The sequence below is a fragment of the Crocodylus porosus genome, unplaced genomic scaffold (assembly GCF_001723895.1).
Source record: "Crocodylus porosus isolate Cpor-Errol unplaced genomic scaffold, CroPor_comp1, whole genome shotgun sequence".
Taxonomy (NCBI): Eukaryota; Metazoa; Chordata; order Crocodylia; family Crocodylidae; genus Crocodylus; species Crocodylus porosus.
The window spans coordinates 128,398,941-128,413,382 of NW_017728943.1; the positions used below are offsets into that span (position 1 = coordinate 128,398,941).

The 14,442-nt window shown below is 45.7% G+C and overlaps 1 protein-coding gene across 1 annotated transcript in view; it reads left to right on the forward strand.

Moving 5' to 3' along the window:
• TXLNB (taxilin beta) overlaps nucleotides 1-14,442 on the forward strand; it is a 56,698-nt gene that overhangs the window by 6,117 nt on the left and 36,139 nt on the right. The window contains exon 3 of the mRNA XM_019550165.1: nucleotides 7,087-7,178. Within this exon, the coding sequence (XP_019405710.1) occupies nucleotides 7,087-7,178 (92 nt within the window). The remainder of the gene's footprint in view (nucleotides 1-7,086; nucleotides 7,179-14,442) is intronic.

Sequence of the window (14,442 nt, forward strand, 5' to 3'; positions counted from 1 at the left end):
GCAAGGGCATTCCCCAGGGACTAATAGCAGTGGCACAATTATGTGCAGTTGCTATTTGTCCCTGGGGAATGCACATGTCCATCATTTAGTGATAATAAGAACTTCCTGGTTACTACCTACAGGCTGGTTTCATACCTACAGGCTGGGGAACTCCCTTCTTGTCAGTGCAGAGGCAGAAAAGGATCTTGGAGTCATCGCTGATGCCAAGATGAACATGGGCCGGCAGTGTGGGGATGCAGTTAGGAAGGCCAACCACACCTTGCCATGCATCCACAGGTGCATCTCAAGCAGGTCCAGGGAGGTGATCCTCCCCCTCTATGCGACACTGGTCAGGCCACAGCTGGAGTACTGCGTCCAGTTCTGGGCGCCGCACTTCAAGAGGGATGTGGATAACATGGAGAGGGTCCAAAGGAGGGCCACTCGCATAAGCAGGGGCAGCAGGGCAGGCCCTACGAGGAGAGGCTATGGGACCTGAACCTTTTCAGCCTCCACAAGAGAAGGCTGAGAGGGGATCTAGTGGCCTGTTACAAACTAGTCAGAATGGACCAGCAGGCATTGGGGGAGTCCCCATTTCCCCGAGCACTACCAGGAGTGACTAGATATAACGGTCACAAGCTGGCAGAGGGTAGGTTTAGGTTAGACATCAGGAGGCGCTACTTCACTGTCAGGGCGGCTAGGATCTGGAACCAACTTCCAAGCGAAGTGGTGTTCGCTCCTATCTTGGGGGTCTTTAAGAGAAGGCTTGACAGTCACCTTGCTAGAGTCATTTGACCCCAGTAGTCTTTCTTGCCATGGCAGGGGGTCGGACTTGATGATCTGCTCAGGTCCCTTCTGACCCTACTAACTGTGAAACTAGTGACCAAATGTGGCTGGTTTTGCAACCTTTGACTAGTTCACATTTTTAAACAATTTCCCAAGAAATACATTTAGCCTGAAATACACATTTGTTCTTTTAATATGGCAAAACCACCCAATCCAACATTTTTGTCTCCCATAACTGTATGAAAACTATGGATTGGAGGACATGTTGTGGAGAGGTGTCTTTTTAGCAAAAGAAGATCCAATCACTGGTTTATTCTAATATAACAAAGGGCATAGTGTGTCTGTCTGTCTGTCTGTCCATAATACTTTTAGCCAGCTGCGCATACACCACTGAGAGAGTGGGCAATGATTGGCTGCATGGGCCCAAGTTTGAGCTGCTGCCAGGGAAGTTTGTGGAGGCAGTGAACACGCCCCAGCCTCACAAGCAGTGGGGCTTCCCCACATCTCCCTGCCTGTGGGCAAAGCGGGGATCACAGAGGCAGCATCTCTCCACCAGCCATCCACAATGCCCCCCAAAACAGCCATCAGAGAAGGGGAGGCGGCGGGCAGAGAGAGAGGGAGGAGAGTGGGGCAGAGGGAGGGGAAGAGGGGGTCATGGTAGCAGCTGTTGTTGGGGTTGGGTGGCAGGGAGGAAGGGAGGGGAGCAGGAAAGAGGTCCCAACAACAGCTGGCAGGGACAGGGAGGTGGCAGGGAGGGAGGGAGACTGCACAGGCCCAGGCAGGCATGGTGGGGAGGTGAAGTAGGGGGTCATGGTGGCTGCTGTTGTCAGGGCCAGGTGGCAGGGAGGCAGGGGAGCAGGGAGGAGAGGTGAGGTGGGAGGAAGTCCCAGTGTCAGAGGCTGGAAAAGGAGGTGGCAGCAGCAGAGGGAGTCTTTACATAGCCAGTCCTGAAGAATGAGCAGGGGACAAGGGAGGGCCATGTAAACACTCCCTGAAATCAGTCATTCTTGATCGGCAATTAGCTAGTAATTCAATAAATCCCTTCTCCAAAACTCCTCACAAACAATCAAAACAGTGTTTATTGTGCTAAATTTATTACTAAGCTTGACTGGGAGGAAATTGCAAAACAAATGCATTGCCTAGTTGAAGTCAGACATCCCAGAGATTCATTTTACCTAGTAAACCACTGAAGTTGCTTCAACAATGTGTAACAGATCTATAAGCTACCTCTGTGCACACACCCTGGGAGTAGAAATAGAGTGGTTGGCTGCAGAACAGTAGGTTACCTGAGCTAAAGAGTCACTTCTGTTTTTCCTGGTGTCATGTCTTTTATCCTTTCAGTGCAGCAGCCACTATAGAGTAAGAAGGTCATCTTTTCATTTAATTAGTATATGATGTACTCACCATCCACACTCAGCTTGCTTAGATATAACTTGACCTCGAGTTTCTCAAATTAACATGATCTCAAAGCCAATGGCATGCTGTAACAAAACTATTAGGCCTGTGTGAAGTGGTTAGCATTCACTTTGAATTCGGATTCGGTCGATTCAGCGGATAGCGATTTGATTTGGTGATTCGAATCACTATCCCAAATTGATTCAGCCAAATCTGATTTGGAGATTTAGCTACTGTCAAATCTCTGAATCTCTGAATCACCCAGGCCCATCCCCCACCTGCTCTCCCAGCCTGGCAATGGCTGCCCCTCCCACCCCAGCTCCCAGCACTTGGGGGAAAAAAAGCCCCGACTCACTAGGTGCTGCTGGGTGGGAGAGGGGTGATCCCCATTGCCCCACACTGCATGAAGGACTCTGCATGAGCCCTCTGACCCCACCCTGATCCCCCAGTCTCCCCCCCACATGGCTGCCCCACCCACCAAGGCCCCGGCCCTTTAAGAAAAAAACCAAAAATGAGAACACCCAATCCCCACTGCCCCACAGTTCTTCATGAACCCCTAAAGCCCTGAGGCTGCTACAGGAGCAGTGAGTCCCAGGGTTTTTCTCCTTAAAGAGCCAGAGGTGGCCCAGGCAGGGCAGACATGGGGAAGACTGAAGGAGTGGGGAGGTCAGGGTGATCATGCAGAGCCCCCCATGCAGTGTGGGATAGTGGGGGGCAGAAGAGATTGCCCCCCCTGCCCAGCATCACCTGGTGAGTTGGGCTTTTTTTTAAAGCACCAGCAGCTGGGGCAGGCAGGGCAGCCATGGTGGGGCTGGGGGACTGAAGGAGGGAGGCCAGGGGGTCTGGGGGAGTGGGGGTCACAGGGGCTGGGGTTCCCCCATGGTCCCCTCCCCCAGCCCCCCCACCTCCTACTTACCAGCTCCAAGTCTGGCTGCAGCTCCCCACTGCAGCCACCGGGGACTGTCCAAATCATCAAAACTTTGAATCAATTCAGACCTTTTTATTGGTCCCCTGATTCAATTCAGATTCAGAGATTTGGCCACTGAATCGGGCTGAATCTCCTCCGAATCGAATCACCACCCAAAGCTTTGCACAGCCCTAAAAACTATTGTAGTAGGCTTGCCTTTTGGAGCTTGGGTTGAGTCCCAGGCCTGAAATCTTGCTGTTTTGATTGGTGGAGCTCATCCCCCAATCAGGAGGCAGCAAGAGGAGTTCAGTCATGCCCCTTTCCTGAGGGGAGGGGGAGAGGAGTCCCCCCCATGGACCCGATTGAGGACTGCAACACTCAGGTCTGGAAGACTTCAGGGGCGGAGCCCTGGAGCATATAAAAGGAGCTGCATGAGGAAAACACATCTAGGTGAGAGAAAAGAGGAGAGCGGGGCTTAAAAGACCTGAGGAAAGCTGCTCAGCAGGGTGAAGCAGTAGCCCAGAAGCACCCCTGAAGACTTCCATCAGCGGGGAACAGCGGACAGCTCCAGCAGCTAGGTTCTCGGTGTGCAGCACAGCACACCGCATCCAGATCCTGGGTGCTGCATAAGGCGGCTCAGGTCTGCAACCTCTGGTATGTAGCCAGAAACACGATGCACAGGACGGTGCACCGAGTAGGACCTTTGGAGTGCTTGGGCAGCTCAGGTCCTCAACCCCCAGAATGAGACTGGAGCTTGGTGCAGGAGGGGCTGCATGGAGGGTACAAGAGTGGATGAGGCCTGGTGCTGCACGAGGCAGCCCAGGCCTCTGATCCATAGCAAAAGATTAAGTCTGGACAGCCAGACAGTGATTGGGCTACTGAGCCAGCACATAGGGCCAAGCCAGAGGCCCCAGAAGCCCTACACAGTGGAGCCCTGTTCCAGGGGACAGCAACCCACCCCTGAAGCCCACTGCCTGCTAGAGAGCAGCCTGGTGCAGAGGACAAGGACCATCCTCCATGCCTGGGAGCCGTGAGTTGCAGGGAAAAGAGGGTTCCCACAGGAGAGGGGAGTCCCTCCCCCCCAGTTAGTTAAAGGCTTCTGAAAGGGGAGGTCCCACTGAGAGGGCCCCCCCACTAAAGTTACCAGCTTCTATATAGGGCTTGGGAAAAGCCCAAGGCATTGGGGTTTCCCCTTGGGATTGAGTTTATCTTTGGGGTTTATCTGTTTCAGATCAGATGCTTACCTGTGACTTACCCATATCTGGAGCACTGGTATAAAGTTTTATGTCATTTACCCAGAGAGTATTGTTTATGTTACTGGTTTAGATACCATACACACATACACACACACACACACACACACATTGTACATATGTTTATATCCGTGTTCCTTTCCCTTGTGATAAGTTAATGTAAATAAATGCGTATATAGTTAAGTCCCCTGACTGCCCTGGCCTGGATCTATAGGGATGGAGGGAAACTGAGCGGTCTGCAGTTCCCACCACAGCACACCTGCCAGCTAACAATCCCCTTCAATTGGAGAAGGAGGGTATATACCCAAGTACCTGGGCTACACTATACATCAAATATACAGGATGGGCCTTTACGCACCTGGAACTAAGAATAAGGACCAAGAGCTTTGATTCCTAAAAAAGGGGCCTGACTTTCCATGATCTTCCATTTAGTGTAATTATGTATCCTTGTAAGTGTAAAGCACTAACAAATCAGGATTTTCCACCTGGCCTGTAGCATTTTAGACCTATTTTGCACTTGTGTGGCCTGATTTTCTATTGCTCTACATCAGTAGTGGTATGGTGATGTAAAAGATCTTGGTCCCAGGAGAATGGACTTTGCCCAAAGGAAGTGGATATGGAGTAAAGATGGTCCTCAGCTGGTGCATAGCTGGGCAGTCCTCTGCAGAAGGAAGAGGAAGGTGGTACCCTAGAGAATGTTAGGTGTACCAGGGGGCAGCCATATAGGAAGCAGACTCTAGGTCTGTCATAAATATACTGGCAGATAGGGGGCCCATGCATGTGTCTATAGAAGTGCCCTTCATTTGTAGGTACAGGGAGTCTCAAAATCTGAAACAGATGGGTGTGAGAACAAAGCACAGGAGTGCGATATGAAAAGAAGCAGTGTCATCAGCAAGGATAATGTTCTTTATGCCTTGTAGTCTATAATCATGAGAGATTTGGGTCTACAGAGACGTGACATCTATGATAGCTAAGAAGGTACTACTCTGTCCTGAATGCTGCCTGACTTCAGACTAAGAGGGTAACTTCCTTCCCAGGATCTAGTGTAGGAAGTATACTGGGGAATATGGGGGTATATGCTGTGCTCCAATTATCCTTAATTGTCCATGACCCCTAGAGGGAACTTGGCAATCTGGACATAAATTAGAGCAGCCCTAATCTTGTTCTAATTTATACAGACTCAAAAAGATACACAGGGAACGCATCTACAAATGCAGTTAACTCAACTGAATAAACTCTGGCACAGGTCGCACAGGAGTTTATTGCTCCCAGGAGGCAAGTTTACATGTGCACCCAGCACCACAGCACCTTGAGCGGACCACACTAGATCAACCTGTCAGCCTGGAGCTGCTCCAACCCAGCTCAGAGTGCTGCAGAGTGGCTAGCTGAGGTATGAGGGTGCTCTAGCAAAGGGCTAGCCAGTAGACAGTCCCTGCACTGAAGCACCTTCGTGCCCCAGCCAGCCCAATCAGTGTCTACATATGTGTTGCAATACACTAAGTAACACTGCCATAGGATACACAAAGCTCTTGGGTCAGAGCCAATATCTTCTATTAGGCCAAATAAATAGTAGCAAAAAAATCCTTTCTTTGCAAGCTTTCAGGCACATACACCCTTCTTCAGGCTGAGCAGAATTAAGAAATTGTTGAAGTCCACCTAGATAAAAAATAAACTTCATTTTGCACAGGGGAGGTAGAGGGAGGAAGTTTATTCCCCTGGGTATCTCAAAGTCCTTTTGTGAGAGTGTTGCTCTGTGATGAGCAGATTAGGCTGTCTTCTTCCATGGAGGTGTCCAATGTCAGAGTCAGACAGGGAAGTGAAAAAAATCCTTCTTTCATGCTTAGCAACGAAGTTTACTTTTCCAAATGTTTACTTTTACAAGTACTATCCTACAGTGGCATTTATTAGCTTACTGCAGTCTAATAGGGCCATACATGTAGAAGCTGAGACTTTACTGTGGACATCTTGTGTAGACATGCCTAGGGAACACCAGATACTGTTCTTCATCTCAGTGATAGACATGGGTATTAGTCTGCGAATGTACATGTAATTCTATTGATAATATAGGACCTGATTCCCTTCTGCATCGAGGCTTCTCAAGTGGGATCAAGGAACTCACTGATTGCATGGACCAGTTCAACTGAGTAGAATTAATGCACTGGCATGTGGTTACAAAAGGCTGGTATAGTGGGACAGAGTACTGTCCCACTCATCCCCAGCTCAGCTTACATCCACCATGTTCTTTCCATACCCTACTAAATTCTGGCTTTGGAAGAAGGTGATATGGTGGTTGGCTGTGCCAGCTTTACATTTATAGAGGGAATTCTCAGTTGGCTTCCAAATCCACACCATTGTATCACCTGAGAATCAAGTTTGCAAACCTCTATTTCAGTACTATGCATAAGACTCAATCACTTCACAAAAAACATTGAACAGGTGTTCCATATTCTCCCCAGTAAATTGTAGGGAGGCACATTTTCAAAGGCAATTAACTCCCACTGACTTTCAGAGGATTAGGTGCCTATAAGCATTTTTACCTTTTAAAATCTACTCTCATAAATAGAAAACTGCACATGGCTAAGTTCTAGAATAGGAACAAGTTATAGACCATTTTTCCATATAAAAAAAACCACGTTATCACCCTCCCTTGATCCAAGATACTTCATTTATCACAGAATCTTTTAGCTTTCAACATCAAATCTCCTATTTTATTAAAAGCATGCTGTGTACAAACCTCCTTTGCTAACAATTCTCTATTTCTTTTTTAAGGTAAAGAAGCCACCTTACTGATGCAAAGCTTGAACAAGATGAATACACCAGAGGAGAAGCTGGACATGTTATTTAAGAAGTATGCTGAGCTGGTTCGTAAAGCATTTGTTGCCTTTTGTGAAATCAATCTATACCTGAAGTTAGAAACAGGATAAGGAGTGCAATAGGCTCTCACAGTATTCATTGTAGACCCTTTCATACAAAATGTGTCCCAGAACACCTTTTCTGAGTTAAATAATAAATCATACCCAGAGTACAAAAAAAAAGAAAGGTTAAGGAAGAAAAGCTAAGTTTTTGGAGACAGACAGCTCATGACATAGAACATTTGGAGTTGAAGTGAAATCTGTACAAAAACTTTCAGTAAAATGGAGTATAATTTTGAATTAATAATTTTGCCAACCAGCTGTAAAGCTACAGCCATAATAAAGATTATTCTTCCTTATCAAACCTATTTATTTACTACAGTTTCCAGACCATTTGCCAGAAGATTCAATTTTACTCTTTTTATTCTCTCAGTACTCTTTGATTTATCAAGGATCAGAAGAGTTGCTCTCATTCCATATGTCTCCCTCTTGTTTCCCTCTTACCCCACCAGCACACAGTTCATAAATTCCGCAAAGATATTTTAGGCCAGATTCCAATGGCATATACACTATCCTGACTCTTTTTACCTTAAAAAAAGTCCTGTTCTGCATATAATTGAGAGTAGAATCCATAACAATATTATTTGTAATACCAGGGAAGCCAGAAGAGGTATTATTATACCTCTGATTTCCCATGCTTCTGGACTTTGCTGGTTGCCCACTTCCCTTTTCTGTTATACGTATCAAAGTGTCTTTAGACCTTCCCAGAGGCACTGAATGCTGGCTGGGGTGTCCCAATGTCCCTGCTAGGAGCAAAGTCAGAGATTCCTGGCTAGAGGGTCTTGCCCCTCTGCTCATTGTCAGACCAATTGCCCTATTTGGGGTCAGGAAGGAATTTTACCCCATGGTCATATTGGTATGGGGTATGGAGGATTATACCTTCCTCTATAACAGGGGGCATGGCCTTCTCTCCAGGATCTCTTGAGTATATACTGACAGACTTTTATAAAAACAGGACATAGGCTACTGTGGTTTTCCTGCTTTACCTGGGGCAGGTTAGGGTGTTAGATCTATGTTGTGTCAGGGTTGGTGGTAGTCTTATGTACAGTTTAGATTATGGCTGTATGGCACAGTTTGGATAGGAATGATCCTGCCTCAGGCAGGGAGGTCAGACTAGATGACCTCTGGAGGTCCTTTCCAGCCCTATTTCTCTATGAGTCTATGACTATGAAACATATATAACGTAGAGTAGGTGTTTTCAAACTTTTTGGATCATTGTATCCCCCGGCGGCCGGACTGTAGGGGCAGCAAACTAAAACTCCTCGAAGCTTACTATGCCCCAAGTCATTTAAGGTGCATTATGCCCCTGAATTTCCTATAGCACCTGGAATTAATATGCAATATGCCTCCAACGCATGCAAACACCAACACCATTGAAATGGTGCTAAAGCATTTAGCTCACTTTAAAGTGTCATATACACACACCTTTCGTTTTGTCTGCACATGGCCTAAAGTGCAGACCTGCCCTGCTATATTTAAAGACATTTTAAACATAATAGAAAATGTTGGTCCATACAATCAGTGCTCCTAACAAAGGGAACAAATGAAGCAAGAGTGCATTTTGATCCACACTGACCCTGCCAATGCAAATTGATTAATAACATTAACTCAGGGCTTGCTGAAAAATCCTCATAGAACTAAATCATCTTTACTGGGTTGCATGGGTCCCTTTCAGGATCTCTTGAGCATATACTGACAACCTTTTATAGAAGCAGGACATTGGCTGTCATGGTTCACCTGCTTTACCTGGGGCAGGTTAGGGTGTTAGGTCTATCTTGTGTCAAGGTTGATGGTAGTCCTATGTACAATTTAGATTATGGCTGTATGGCACAGTTTAGATAGGGATGATCCTGCCTCAGGCAGGGGGGGGTCAGACTAGATGACCTCTGGAGGTTCTTTCCAGCCCTATTTCTCTATGATTCTATGACTATGAAACATATATAACGTAGGGTAGGGGTTTTCAACCTTTTTGGATCATTGTACCCCCCAGCAGCCGGACACAGGGCAGTGTACCCCGGGTGCCGAGCAGGGGGTGCACAGCCAGATGCCAAGGTGGGGGAGAGCATGAGGTCAGACACAGAGCGGCAGCAGTCACTGCATACAAGATTCCCCCGCCCCTGTGTCCAGCCTGGTGGGTGGCACCTGCACGGCAGTGCAGGATGGTGCATGGTGGCACCCCGTCCCCGCCTGCCTGTGAGTACCCCCTAGGGCCTTCTCAAGTACCCCCAGGGGTACACATACCCCTCGTTGACAAGCCCTGAGTAAGGGCATTTTTCTTCTTGTACTCTCCATCATTTCTTACACCTATTCAAAGGTGTTATAAACATCTCCTATTAGTAGGGTGACCATATGTCCCAGTTTAGCCAGGACAGTCTTGAATTTCAGAGGCTGGTCCTGGCCAGCTAGTGAGAGTTAAAATGAGCATTCTGGAAATGCAAGGACTCAGGGTGTAATCTAGTGAAGAAGCAAAGCAGTGCAGTGTGGCACAACATGCTAGTCAGGCAGACAGGCAGGCACCATTGCCTGCCTGCCCAGCACACCATGCTACCCCATCCTCACCTCAGCTTGCAGCAATGCCAATGACTTGTAAAAGGTTGGGGGCAGTGTCCTGGATGTTCTGGAATTCCTTATGGTCAGCCTACCCATTAGGCACTTAAATGGACTAATAAACCTATATGCAATCATATTCTACTCTGCTTGAGTCCATGAAAAACTGATAATACAAAAGGCAAATGGGCCCTCCTCCTTCTTGCTGTTTTTTTGCAACTTAATCTTAAGGCTAAGATGACACCTAGTTACAAAAATATATGCATGAATACATTTTCAGGAATCAAACGGGTAGAATAGGATCAATTAGGCACCTAAGTCCACTTAAATGTCTAATAGATGGAACTGGATTTAGCTTTTAGGGCCCTGACCCTCCTTTGCCCTGCACAACTGTAAAAAACAGCACAAAGTACCAGACTACCACCCTGGCTCAGTTGGGTTTTATATTCAAATTGCGCATGTACCATTTAGCACAACTCAGTGAAGCCTTGGGTCATGTAACTGCAATTTGAGGAATGAAACCTATAGTGAACTCCCAGTGACAAACCCCCTTTAAATGTATAGAGCCTCATCTAATTTGATGAAAGCTGATTTTCTGTTGCAGTAGGCTGGGGTCTGTGTGGGAACAAATATCTTCCCAAGATGAGCTCATTGCAGGATTTGGACAAATTGGCTGCATCCAGATGAGCTCAGAAGTGCGAAATGTGGCACCACATACCATATATGCAGGCGTTCCTCGTGCTGCTACCTTGCAGTGTTGGGGGGCAGGTTTGACTCAGGGAGATCTCGGGGTCAAAAAACCGACACAGAAAAAAAGCAGAGTGGCGCAAGCCATTGTTTTGGAAATGTACTCTGGAGTTAAGAATTACAATTAGCTTACTACACAGTATTGGAGGAGACAGTAGGTCAAGTTTGTACTTTTGACAACACTCAAAAGAGAGAAAAACAATAGAAGTTATTGGTATATCATATTTGAGCCTACCCACCTCAGGCAATGTTTTTCTCAGTATATTGGTTCCTGCACCGTTTGCCTCCTAAAACAGATTAGGGAAAAAGGAGAAACTGAGCGTGGTTTTGCATTATCAAGTTAATACATATTGGAGATTAGTGAAATCCTTGCCTTCAGAAGCGAGCATTATTTTGGACACTCTATAGCTACTAAGAATGATTGACAGTTTTACTTTACCTTTTTTTTTTTTATATACATATGTTTGTATGTGAACATATATTTAAAGGAAATCCTACTCCTATTTTTGACATCGTCTTAAAGGTTTGGATATGATTTTATTGATAAAATACCCAGACTTAAAAAAGCCAGTAAACTGTAAAGTTGAAATCACATTTAAATAATTTAAGATCAAAAATGTGCTTATTGAAAGAGGGGGAAGAGATATAGAAAATCAGAAAATACAGAGTCAAACTTAAACTTAAAAGAACTTAATATAATCTAAAAATACAGAAATGAACAGTCAAGGTACCAACAACCATAACTTCACCCTGTAACCATGCCAGCCACCCACTTCCCCTTCTTTGTTCTTCTCATACTTTGTAAGATGCGCTATTTTTGGAACAAGACTTTTTCTAAATGCCACAGGCTGTAGCTATCATACATATAGAAATGCCACTGAATTTTTGCAGAATATTAAAAATCTGCCTCACAGACCATTGATTTTATAATTGGTTTTATATACAGATGTATCTGAAACTGTGAGTGGTGTTTTATCACAAAACTAAGTTGATTTTTTTTTTTTTAGTGAATGTTCTAAATTCATATTCTGGGCCTCCATTCTTCTACTGAGTTTAATGGGACTTAAGCATGTATTTAAAGGGACATTATGTTTATGGTACAAGTTAAAGCATTATTCCTTCTACTATAATTTATACTTTGGCATATTTAGAGAGAGGTAGTTGGCCATATTAGTTTGAAGTCAGGCAGAAGCCAAGAAAGGGTTGCACCTTAGAGACTAACTACCTCAGAAGCACATTGTCTTTAAGGGTATGTGTAGACAAAACAGGGACCTTAAATTGAAGTAGTGTGTTTTCAAAAACAATGCTTCAAATTTAGGGCTGATTAAACCCCTGTGTCATGTACCCACCCTGCTGACTTACCTGCCTCTAACTCCGGTGGGGAGGGGAGGGCAAGCTACAAGCCAGTGGAGCAGTCCCTGGGCTGTGGTGGGGCTGGTGCTTCCCTCCACAGCAGCAGCAGGCCCCCCCGCCGCAAGGCAGCTCCCACCCACAGGCACCCGGGTGGCACCGCAGCCATGGAGGGAAGCATCAGGCCCCCGAGCAGTTCAGGCAGGCAGGCTCCAGGGAGGAAAGCAAAAAAAAAGATCAGAGGCTCCCTGCTTTTCCTGGGAGGAGTGTGCTTTCCTGGGCTGCTGCCAAGCTGCCAGCATGGGCTTCCTGTAGAGCCATGAAGCTGCACGGGGCCCAGTGCTTTGCTCCATGGCTGTAGGGGCAGCAAACTAAAACTCCTTGAAGGAGTTTTAGCTTGCTGTGCCCCAAGTCATTTAAGATGCATTATGCCCCTGAATTTCCTATAGCACCTGGAATTAATACGCAATATGCCTCCAACGCATGCAAACACCAACACCACTGAAATGGTACTAAAGCATTTAGCTCACTTTAAAGTGTCATACACACACACCTTTCGTTTTGTCTGCACATGGCCTAAAGTGTGGACCTGCCCTGCTATATTTAAAGACATTTTGAACATAATAGAAAATTTTGGTCCATACATTCAGTGCTCCTAACAAAGGGAACAAATGAAGCAAGAGTGCATCTTGATCCACACTGACCCTGCCAATGCAAATTGATTAATAACATTAACTCAGGGCTTGCTGAAAAATCCTCATAGAATTAAATTGTCTTTACTGGGTTGCATGGGTCCCTTTCAGGATCTCTTGAGCATATACTGACAACCTTTTATAGAAGCAGGACATTGGCTGTCATGGTTCACCTGCTTTACCTGAGGCAGGTTCAGGGGTTAAGTCTTTGTGTCAGGATTGATGGTAGTCTTATGTACAGTTTATGGTTGTAAGGGACAGTTTGGATAGGGATGATCCTGCCTCAGTCAGGGGGTCAGACTAGATAACCCCTGGAGGTCCCTTCCAGCCTTACTTCCCAATGGGCACATCTACACATCGTCCTACGACAACTTTGTTACTGCGGCACATGGTTAGTTTTAAGCCCCTACTATGCCAGAGCAGCGCACAAAAATGAGGAAGCGCACCACTGAGGCAAAGTAGCTGCTGGTCACATGTAGACTCACATGATCACTACGTTGCTATAGTGCATTATACAGCAGCATAGCGCATCACCATGATGATTCTGTATGATTCCATGATAATGTTAAAGCTGAGATGCAAAAGTATCTGAAGCTGCTGATTGCTTTCCTTTGCAGTCTGCCTTGATGTGATTTGATTCATAATATAGTTGGTTCAGTAACACCAAGATAAATTGGAGACCATCTGCAGAAATTCACCAAGCAACATAAATATAAAACATTACTCACTATGACTATCGTTCTAATCTGAGCTACATCTCACATAACCTAAACTAACAACCTCTCCCCCCTGTCCTTTTCTGGGTTATGCCTATAATCAACAATACTTTATTGTTTAGTTTTATGTAAATAATCAATGATCAGGTAGACATGCTAAGTCTAGTACATGTATTTATTCCTAAATATCATAATATGCTGATAGGACAGACCAGTGGTTTTCAACCTCATTAGATTCAAGGCATCCTCATTAAACTCAAGGCAGTCCTCCGAAATGCCAGCTCTTAGCGTTCACTGGTTTCTTGACTATGGAAAAATAATAGAGAAATTCTTGCGTTGCAAAGAACTCAAAAAGATCACAAGTGCTCAGAATGTTTTTGATGCTGTGAAGTCCTCTTTGACATCTCAGGGTTTATTGGGTGAATCGTGTGTAGGTGTTTGCACACCTAACATCGCTAATATTGTGTGGCAGTACCGCACAAAAGGATCTCGTGGAACAGGGTGAGAATCACTGGTATAGATGAAAGGAAAGTTCCCTTGGAATAAAAATAAAGATGTAAATATTTCAAATTACATACTCTGTCATATTTCTGTTGACACGTGGGACTTGAATGTCCATTTTTCAAATCAGGCAATACTGCTCACAAACATGTGTCAGGATCAGTGAACAGTATATGGAGCATAGTTTTTAATGTTACAGTGCCTTGTTTTTTTTCCTCAATGTGGTCTCTTGAATGTATAGTAGAATAATATAATATCAATAGAAAGGTATTAAAGTCTGTGGAGTATTTTATGGAGACTGCAGCACCTCTTATTCCATGCAAATGTTGGAGGCCAAGTGTGTGCCTGACCACAGTAAAAACTATATTGTGCTTATACTGGGGGGAGACTGGGGGGTGTTTTGTTTTATGCAGAACAGAACATTTTTAGGCAGGAGATAGACCTCTGGTCAGCTTGACTAGATTTCTATTCTGTGTCCAGTGCAAGCAATGGTATTACAGGGCTGGAGAGTGCCACCTGCAGGGAATTAGACCTGGGCTCCTGCTGGTAAGTAGGGGGTGGGGGAGCTAGAGGAGGGTGGAGGGGACCATGGGGAGACTGCGCCAACACCGCCTGCTCCCACAGTCCCCCAATTGCTGCCCCACCCATCCCCATCCCCCC